The sequence below is a fragment of the Lucilia cuprina genome, chromosome 3, assembly GCF_022045245.1.
Source record: "Lucilia cuprina isolate Lc7/37 chromosome 3, ASM2204524v1, whole genome shotgun sequence".
NCBI classification, from domain to species: Eukaryota; Metazoa; Arthropoda; class Insecta; order Diptera; family Calliphoridae; genus Lucilia; species Lucilia cuprina.
Genome location: NC_060951.1, coordinates 28166620 through 28177955, shown reverse-complemented (window position 1 = coordinate 28177955; position 11336 = coordinate 28166620). Strand labels below are relative to the sequence as shown.

General features: G+C 29.6%; 1 protein-coding gene across 1 annotated transcript; it reads right to left on the bottom strand.

Annotated features, from left to right (window-relative positions):
• Positions 1 to 291: 291 nt before the first annotated feature.
• Positions 292 to 2233, bottom strand: LOC111686389 (gamma-butyrobetaine dioxygenase-like). The gene is made up of 4 exons (XM_023448750.2): positions 1566 to 2233; positions 1161 to 1287; positions 760 to 1068; positions 292 to 687 (listed from the first exon to the last, which is right to left on the bottom strand). Exons 1-4 carry the CDS (start codon positions 2128 to 2130, stop codon positions 369 to 371), a joined length of 1320 nt encoding a protein of 439 aa, XP_023304518.2. The 5' UTR covers positions 2131 to 2233; the 3' UTR covers positions 292 to 368.
• Positions 2234 to 11336: the final 9103 nt, after the last annotated feature.

Below are 11336 nucleotides of genomic sequence, written 5' to 3'. Positions count from 1 at the left end.
TTGCTGAATATTAGCTTTCATATAACGTATCTTTCTTTCCATAGGTTCTTTAAAAGGGATTAAATTCGACCCAAGTAATGCAGTACTCTGATCGACACACAGCTGACTGTCAAATCTTACCTTTCAATAGATATTAAACAATCGCTTATTGGAAAAACTTTTCGAGCCTGTACAGACAAAAATTTAATGCAAAGTAGAATTTTTTTGCAATGCAATCTTATTTTGCTGTAAATCTGATTCAAAATTTGCTGTCCAAAAGTATATTTAAAAAATTTATAAAAAAACTTAAAATTCGTGTATAAAAATCCTCCACCAGCATTTATTTATTGATACAAAAATTTAAATCTTTTCATTACATGTACCTAAAATCAAACTTTCTCTAAGTTTGCCTTTAAAATCCTCATCTTCGAATAAATAATATCCCAGTCTACATAGGCACCAATCAAATGTCGTTTATTGTCCGCTGAATCCGTATAAGCGGTACGACCATGCAACATACGTCTATTATTAAAAACAAATACCTCACCAGGATTCGTTTTAAGCTCTACCGTGGATGCATAAGCAATTTGTAAAAATTTATCATAAGCTTCATACCACAAGTCGACTACTTCTAAAGGTACCATAAAGTGACTATCACGTTTGGTGGTATTGTGATTGATTCGATGATATCGGCCATCGGTGTCCAAACTAAAAAAAAAAACGTAATGTTTATTAATTAACAAAAATAATAATAACAAAATTGTTTAAGAAACGAAGTACTTTATTACTGGTTCTCTCCATATGTTGTGAAATTCCATTTCACTGTCCTTTCCTATATCGTACCAGTCCACTGGAGTTTTCAATAGGATTTCAAAATATTTGGGATAATTTTGTTTTAATTGTTCGGCCACATAAAAACCGTCTGTTAATAGATTTGCACCACCTTGCGATTTCGATTGTACTAGACAATGTAGAATGTTAATGCCAGCAATATATTCATAATACGGCATGTCTATGTGTAACGGTAAAGGGGTCATCAGATAAGCATAATTGCGGGCATTTTCTTTAGACTTCACTTCAAATTCTTCGCTGTAAAAAAACATTTTAAGGAATTTTAAAATTAAATTACATTTCTAATTACAAATGGAAATGCTGTAGATAAGACAAATTATAGTATCTACCCGTAAGTGGTCCTTTTAATAAATCCAATACGATCAGCTAACTGTCTTGAAACTGTTCTATCATGGGGAGCATCTTTGATTATTGTAACACCATACACAGCTAGAGATTTCAACCAGTTGTAAAGATCTGACAAAACAAAAAGTAATAAATACGTTAACACAACCTTAAACTAAATTTTCGAACAAAATTAAATCGCACAGCATTTCCTTTTACTTAAAATTCATATCTTTTTCTACGTATTTATAAACTATTAAATCTTTATATATATTGCCAAACTTTCGTAAACTGAAATCTATAAAATAAATATTTTACAACCCTTACATTTTGTATAACTACTCCCCACAAAAAAATGGCAATAAAAATCACTTCAAATAACATTAATATTAACACCACCTTGACCTTACCCGAATCATTTGTAATAATCTTATGAAAATCATAAATTTTCAATATTTTGTTATAGTCTTGTTTGCCCCATATTATTTCCTTTGGCTTATAAACTTCTTCAGTGTATTTTTTGCGCTGCTCTGGACTAAAATCGCGTTGCTTTAACCATTTTAAATCGTATTTTGATTTATGGGCATCTTGCCAATCTATGATTATTGCATTTTTGTTGCTATCGACTGTTACTTGTGCAGCACGTATGGCTGTTTCATTGCTGCAACGTTCCCAATTGATTTTACGACTTTTGGTCGTGTCGTGAAAGCACTCACTGCATTGGCAATTATCGCGTAACCAAACTGTGGGAAATTTCATTTCACGTCTATCGACAGACCGTCCCTCAGTTTCTCTCACTATTATCAATTTACCATCATTTATCAGTTGTGTACTAAGCCATCGTTTGAGGACAATATTCACTCTAGCAACGCAAGTACTTTTAGAGTTGGTTCTTAAAATGCCGCTAAATATTTGTTGCTTTGCTTGTACATAATTGAAATTTGTTATGAATCTGCTACAGCGACTGCTGAACATGTTTATAAATTGTTTTTCGGTCAACGGCTACTAAATGTATAAACAACCACAGCAGTTCGAATGCCTTGTATTGTATGTAAAGTGTTTAAGTGCTAAATTAAATATCAATGATTGTTCTTTCGCCAAACAAATGGACAATAAACCGAAAACAGCTGATCTGCTGATAAGAGTCTTTATTGTTGTTAAATGAAATGCGTAAGAGTTTATAAGATTATTTGCTGCAAATAGTTGATAATAACTATAACATACATATAAGTATACAATTTGTATTAATTTTAATTACACGTTGATAATTTTTACACTCAAATATTAAAGACAGTATTTCATGTATGGTATTTTAAATAGACATAGACTAGACATAGACTAGACATAGACTAGACATAGACTAGACATAGACTAGACATAGACTAGACATAGACTAGACATAGACTAGACATAGACTAGACATAGACTAGACATAGACTAGACATAGACTAGACATAGACTAGACATAGACTAGACATAGACTAGACATAGACTAGACATAGACTAGACATAGACTAGACATAGACTAGACATAGACTAGACATAGACTAGACATAGATTAGACATAAACTAGACTTATGTATCGTTAGGTTTTCACACTATAATTAGTTTCTGCTTAAAAATGTGAGTATTATATTATTTGAGTTTGTACGAATGACTTAGTTATTTAAAGGTAGAGATAAGATTATTCACACATATAAATTTATGTATATGTATATAAAGTGGAATGGCACATGTTATATCGCGTGATGTTTTGGCTAGACTTATTGTCACCATATATGTACATTTTCTTTAATAATAGAATATAGATTAGTTTAACTTGTTGTATAAGCCTTTAATAAATGTTTGTAAATTAGTTTATATATTGTACATATTACGTAAAAAGTTCATTGTACATTAGAGTTATTACTTTCATAAAATTTTTATAATATACTATTGGGTTAAATAAAATTTCATTTTGAAAATCAATCAGCCGCGATGGTTTTTGCACCAAAAATATTCACGAAATGGATTTTCGTTACTAGTACAGTATTGGCTACACCATAGTGATAGGGCCTAATTTCAGTTAAAATCCCATTCAAATTGTTAATCGATCACAAAAGAGTCCGAATGGAAATAGCTAGAGGGTTGAAATTTTATTCAAATATTTCCTATTGGTAAGATTAGTTTGGTATCGAAAATTTGCAATATCATTTCGTATAGCCCCCACAAATATCCAAAAAGAACAGCTTAAACAGTCATAACTGTTTTAAAAATGAGAATATGGCGATGAAATTCGACATAAATAAGTCTACCGAATTTTATGAGAATCGATTCATAAATTAACATACATCCATATAAGGCTCCCTTCAAGAATTGATTGAAAAATTGAAATTCGATACACAGAAAAAAGCCAAAATCTCATAACAATATGAACCTAATGTTTCTAGGAGAGCATCCATTACTGCATGCGGTTTGATGGCAAGTATATAATATTCAGCATAGTCGAATATAACATTCTTACTTATTTTGATTTAATTTTTAAAGTAAATGTACATAAGTATCGATAATTGTATATATTGTTTATATAAACATTCTCCTAACTTTATCATTTATTAATTCTTTTCCACAATTTAGTTAGTTAACAATAAGTGCAAATGATCATAATCAAATAAAGTTCTCGAAATTATTTGTTTGTATTTATTTGCTGTTTCTTTTTTGATTATTTCATTCATGTAAAAGAATTATTTTTTCACTTAAAAAAACTACATACTTCCATTCTCGCAGTTCAAAATGTCTTATACGTACTACGAATTAAGTCTAGTACAATTTATGGTTATGCTTCTCAACTCTATTAATTACGTAATTATTTACGTTATTAATGTTTGTGTCATCAAGACTTCCCGGATTATTGTTTAGATCAGAGGTGCTCAAACACATATTACCATAGACTACCATAGTTTTATTTGTGTTGGTAAAGCAGCAGAGAACAGAATTAATTCAAAATAAAAGTATGCTAATAAAATGACTACAAACTATATGCTAACTATCAAATATTTATTATGGATTTTGACAGCCAGCGTATATCAAAGTCTATGTTTAAAAAACTATCATCTGTTCTCTCATGTACTCCTACATTAATTCGGCATTCTCAAAATTTTGTTGTTTTATTTCTGGGTGTATTTTAAAAACGTCGCGCACAGACCTGATTTGCTGATCAGCAACTGATTTGATTTTGTTCATTAAGTTGAGAGCAAATCAACTGATATTGCTCATTATAAAAAGGAGAAGAATTAAACCTATAGTGTATGTGTATCAACTTAGCGTCAGCAGAATTTTCTTACCCTATCACGTGTGCTATGTTATGGCAATATTGAGCTCCTCTGGTTTAGATAAACATGAACTATTAACCATGCAATGGAGTATTTCTTCTTGTTTTTCTTACCTTCGCAAGAAAGACAAAGCAACTTCTCTCTACATTATTAAAATGTGGACGTTTATGTAACGATTCCTCCAATGATCGAGTTCTTTGTAGAACCACATGGGTGGGTTCCTTGTAAATCTGCAGGGCAGCAATTACTAAAATTTCTAAAATTATGTTTTTTTTTTCCTAAAATTTGCCAAAAAACTTTTCTCATTTTAATACCATTAATACTTATGTATATTCAATGAATTTCTGTGAAATGATGATGCAAAGAGTGGGAGAACTAGCAAAAGGAGGGAAATGAGAAAAGCATATTTTTAGGAACATTGTTTGGATTATCATTATGATCTATGTAGTACTATGCGGTTTATTTCAAGCGTAAGTATTATTTCAAATATTTATTCAATGAATTTAATGTTCGCAGAAAATAAACACTGTGATGATGAACAAAAAATATTTGTTCATCATCATAACCTGCCAATTTATTCGATCAATTTCTAAGACACTTATTTCCCATTGAATTACTATGTAAATGTGCACAGGATATAGAAGAAGTCCTTGAGTTTATTTATTACTTTTACTCTTAACTTACTTTGTTTCATTTTGCTGCTTACAGATATTCCTCTTCTGTTTTTTTATTTTCTTGCAAGTTTTCCTTTTGTTTTTCATTTAAATCCAACAGTTTTTCTATTTACAATATCGAAGCATCATTCATAGCCACTGAAGGACGAATAAATAAATTTCAGTTGTTTTGTATATTTCATTCCCTCTTAATTTCGTCTTAGCCATAAATCTATTGACCAGAGATCTACTGACATCTTCAGCATATTGTTTGTATTATTGTTAATGTCGAAGATTAATTTATATTTTATATTTCGACAACTTGATGAATGACTCTCTAATGCTGTTTTAATAGAAAATAATAAGGAAGTCGATGTTATTTTTTATTTATTACAATATTTCGTTTTGTTTTGTTTATTTTAATTTTTTAAGGGAATTTCCAAAATTGAATTTAATAGCGGAAAATAATGTAAATGGTTAACTAAATAAATTGAAGTATTGTTTAAATTATTCATGTCTTTGAAAATAATATAAATACAGTCAATGTTCCCATCTAAATTTGAAGTTTAATTAAATTCTAAGATATCGTTTCTCAAAAATTTCTTTCTTACGACAATATTTGGTGAGCTGGATTAAATATTGTTTTTCAAATCAGAATCCAAATAACTTCCAAAAAAACATACTTTTTGATAAATACTTTAAAATTAGTAAAATGAAAATAACAAATAAATAAGAACAAGTGCCCACTATCAAATCGTCTGCCATTAAAGGAATGCTCCCATATAAACATCAGTATGATAATAGGAATATGGCTTAAGACAATTATGAACCGAGATATTTTTAAAATTAACAAAATATTTTTGTTCAATTTTTTACCGTAGGCGTATGAGTAATTTTCTGAAGAGGACCTTATTAACGTCAAATATGAACCGATAGTCATAAAAATATTACATATACATAAATATTAAATAAGGAAAACTAATCGTATTTTAATATCCAGAACTCTATCCTGAGGGGAAGCTTTAACATTAAATATCATCGATCTACTCTCATTTTTTATGGCAGTAATTAGCGTTAATGTAAACTTCTTAAGGATGTCTGGTTAAAAAATAGTAAATTTCTGAAGGTGACCTTGTAAGGGCGCTTGGGTCAATTATGGAATGATAAATATATTTTAGCTGGCGAGAATCTTAATTGTATCAAATTGCATTATCATTCATCGGTATAAGCCGATTTGTATACTTCAAGATGCGTATACGTCTAATATGTTTGTATGTTACGAACATCAGTATACAACCAATATACCCTTTTAAAGGGTAAGGTATAAAACACAAGGCAGTACCCTAGAGAACAAATAGATGATCAGTGACTAATACAAGTAACAATACTCACTAAACTGTAAGAGGTGGGCGCGCAATATCCCTGCATTTCGTCAGTTTCGTTAGTTAGTTAGTTAGTTAGTTAGTTAGTTAGTTAGTTAGTTAGTTAGTTAGTTAGTTAGTTAGTTAATTAGTTAGTTAGTTATTTAGTTAGTTAGTTAGTTAGTTAGTTAGTTAGTTAGTTAGTTAGTTAGTTAGTTAGTTAGTTAGTTAGTTAGTTAGTTAGTTAGTTAGTTAGTTAGTTAGTTAGTTAGTTATTTAGATAGATAGATATTCACATACACAAGAAAATTTATTACCGTATCTATGTTGTTGTAACTTTTAACATGTATTTATTTGTTGCAATTTCATACACCCTACTATTACCTGAAATCATTCTGTGAAGCATTCCGGACATTAAGCCATTCCTTACATAACATTACACATACATATTCTGCATAAATTAAATATAAAGTTCTTAACTATGGGTTGTGTATAAACTTATGTATATCCCTTTATCAAATTTCATTGACTTCAGAATCCAAAAAAAAGGTATTTTTTAGAGTTATATTGAAAATATCAAATAAATTCGAAAAATATTATTATTAATTGTTACAGGGATAATGCATGTAATTGTAGAAATTTCTAATGTAATTGTAAAAATTTCTAATTTAAAAATATTTCGCATTTTACAAAAAACAAAAGCTAAAATGACACAATGCCAGAATCTTAAATTAAAATAGTTTTAAAAAGCATATATGTTTAAAAACATTTTGTGTTTATACAAATAAATTTGCATGCCTGTGTAGTTTATAATATGTACGTTTATACAATATGCTTAAAAAAAACTATTTACTATTGTTCTTTATTTATATGTGAATATAATGTATATGTATGTATGTGTGTACTTTTGTTTACAGTATGTCAAGGTTTGCATTAATATTGCACAAATATATGTACACATTAATCACAATCAAACTTTTTTTAATACAGTGACATTCACTAACAAATAAGAAAATATAGTTAGATATGGTCGACCAGACATTAACGTATGATCCAAGATTTTTCATTTGTGATAAAAACTTTAAATGATAACAGCTTATGTTTCGTTACGCAAATTAAGTACATACAGATTTATGAATAAAACAAATGTTTTGCTTCTGAATCTGAATAATCTTAAAAAATATAGCTTTTCTCAATTAAAACTTTTGCTTCAAAATCTCACTGCTAAACATTCATTGCTGATATAACAATTAATCTATAGCCGAATATAGAGTATATAAAAATAAATATAGGTAAATTGTGGAAAAAGGAAATGATTTTGTTTTTTTATAATTTTCAATATTTGCATTCATTTTTTTACCTTTCACTACCTTTAATTATTATGGCTATGAATTTATTAAAAACATACAATGAAGTCACATTAATAGCTTAATCATTTCTGTTAACAAACAGACTGATTTGCATTTTTATATGTTTTGCAAATTGTGTATTTCAGTTTTGTGTTCTGTATGTGTTCGTCTGTGCTGTATAAATGAAAAATAGTTACAAATGAACACAATAATTTTCTTTGGAATTGTACGTTTCTGTTTAATATTATTTTTTTTTTCAACCTCAGATTCTGTAATAAAAAAAAATATTAAAAATAGTAAAAACATTTCGTGGTCACATGAGTAAAATATGTATATGTGTATACATTTAACCAACATGAAATGAAACTTTAATTAATGATTTTATATGCAATAAGGAAGATCATTTAAATTTTGTGTGCAATTTTATGCTTAAGTTAATTTAAGAGTGTATACGAACACCCTTCACTCAAGTGAAATATAATTTTCCGACCGTATAAAGTATATATTTTCTGGATCCTTTTTGTTTGATTGTCAATATTTATGGCCTTATAATAGTTAGGATAAGGAAATTATTCTCCTAGGTAACTTCTAAGTCTTATGTATCCTTTCGCAAATAAAGTTTTCAAGATCGGTTGACAGATTTGCCCTAATTGTCACATAAACAGATATATATATATATACTAAATTATGGCAAGTATATTTGCCTATGGTCGTTAAAGGGTTAACATCTGAGATATAACATGTTAAAGTGCTATATTTAGCTGGGCCGAATATTAAATACCCTACCTCCATCAGCTACATTTATATTAATACATTTCTAATTTATCAAGTATTTGTAGAAATGAGTTTTCTCATATCTTAAATAGAAAAATCCCAATATATAAATCTATTACAATTCCAAGATTTATTAAAAATGCGTTTACAAGCATTTTTCTTTATATTTTTATAGCGCTTAGCGATATTTTTCAATTTCCATGTACGAATGTGTGTGAAAGATTTAAGGATTTTCAAAATACATATATAATTTTGTTCTACACAAATTGATAATGCAACTAGTTAAATACGGTTAAAGGGTTTTTAATGGTTGGACCTAGTATGGGAGATATGACCAATTATAGACCGATCGTAAAAGATTCTTTAAGCTAAATTTCTGTACATAAAATCTGGATTTCAGTCAAAATTTGTATCGTAATTTAGTGACAAGTAATGTGTGTTTAAGTGATTTTCTTAAGTGAACCTTGTATGGGACCGACCGCACCCATGTTATCAACCAATCGTGAAAAAATCTTGAAATAGATCAAGCACTTGTATAGAAACGGTTATTTCTATGGAATTGTCTCGCATAATTTTTGAGAAAATTACATCAGAATGTGTAAAAAATGCTTATTTTTTTCGAGGTTGTTTTAAATTTTGATTCATAAATTTTTCCGATGTAAACCGATTTTGCCCATTTTCAATACCAAACAACTTAGGAAAATAAAGAAAATGTTGGGTGAATTTAATTACATTCTATTACTTCGTTTTATCGTGAACGTTTTTTACACAGACAGTCGGACATAGCAAAATCGACTCAGAATTTGATAAGGGCCCAGAATATATATACTTTGTTGGGTCTCAGATGAATACTTCTTGTTGTTATACACGGAATGATAATGTTATATATACCCTCTATCACCACTGATAGTGGTGAGGGGTATAAAAACATTACGTCCGTTTACAGCCACACAAATTTAATGGCCACGGTTGAATCGGCAACAACAAAAAGAATTCGTATTCGAAATACGAATTCTTTAATTAAGTCAAGGACATTGCTCTCACTCACAGAGAACACACTGTGGGAAATCTGGCATGAACAGAGTTTTCCCTAAACATATTTGGGCAAGGAAGTTATACTCAATGGAATCACTTTTATAAGATACCTTTTCCCATACAATCCAGCACATTACGCATTTATCCGACACACGTATAAAGAACAACATTTGACAATCTTACTTTACACTTACTACCAACTTTTTTTCAACGCTTGGTCCCACAGTCTTTCGTTTGTGGGCAATCTATTGGCAGTAGCACCAAAATTACCCAAAATTATAAATTTCTTAGTCATTTAACGACATTTTCTTTCTAAGAATTTGTGTTTTAACCACGGCAACAACGTGCATTGTAAAGAAACCCCAACCAAGAGACCAGCCAGATCAGTACCAAATTATGTGGTTTTCTGGTTGGACTTCATATCAAATCTTTCCAAGAAAGGGCCGAAGATTTGATCATTACCAGTTTATAGCCCTGGCAGAATAGAGGTATTGATAGCACCTCTTTTTCCCGGAATTGCAATTACTAATATATGGTTTTTTGTTAAGCTAACATGTCCCCTGAGGGGCGGGGGTTATGTGCGTTTTCAAAAGACCCCAGATGTCTGTGAAGTGCTAGTCTTTATCAATTATTTATTCATCATTTAGCAAAATCGGTTCATAAGTAACGAAGTTATAAGCAGAAATTCGAGACAACCGCTTTAAATTTCATTAAAAATATTTTTGGTACTTTTTCGTTTTTCAAAAAAGAAAATTTGGTTCTTAACCCATGTAGTAAAAAATATTACGCCTTGTTGCGTAATATTTTATCGTGTTATTCAAATCCCTTTGCATTTTCTTTATTGTAAGGAACTTTGCCGAAAAACTAATTTTCTATAATTTAATTTTCTTTCAAATATTCTTAATACTTCTCTGAACAAATTAACTACAGATTAGTTTTATTTTCTTTTTGGAGCAAAAACAGTGGAATTTAACAGAACGATATTACGTTTCTTTTCCTTGTTATTATTATTGCACAGTCTAGAGTATAACATGCAACAAATCAGTCCAGCAGTTAGTTTTTCAGTTAGTCAGTATGTCTTTCCAATAGATATTTTACAATATTGTTGATAGCAACATAATAAATACAATAGAAAATATGTAGAAAAAAATGCAAGAAACAAAATATAAAATAACAACAAACTACTAAACGAATACAAAAGGGAAATGATGGTAATTTGTGACAGGAAATTAAAATGCAAAAATATAATCACAGTAACAAAGAGATACAATAGTGACACAAAGAGAATATTTAGAAAAAAAAGCATTAGTTGAATTACTATGTATATTCGGCAATTACGAATCTTAAATACCAACGGCCTTTATGCTAGTTAAGCCACAATAGGAACAAATTTGTTAAATTGACATTGCCACATCGGAATATAAAAATCTTATTCAGACTTAAAAATAGGTGTGCAGCAATGAAATGTGATGTTAATAATTTTTGTTGCAACCAAAATCTTTCTACTAAATTTCGTTAGAATCGTTTGATAACTGATTATACTGTCTATATAAGGGGTCCCCCCGTTTCAATGATGAAATCTCCATCATAGTGTATTGCAATCCCCGGGTAAAGAGGTGCTACCAATACCTCTAGTCTGCCGGGACTATAAACTGGTGATGTCAAATGTATCCTTGGCTTCGCCTCGGAATGATTTGG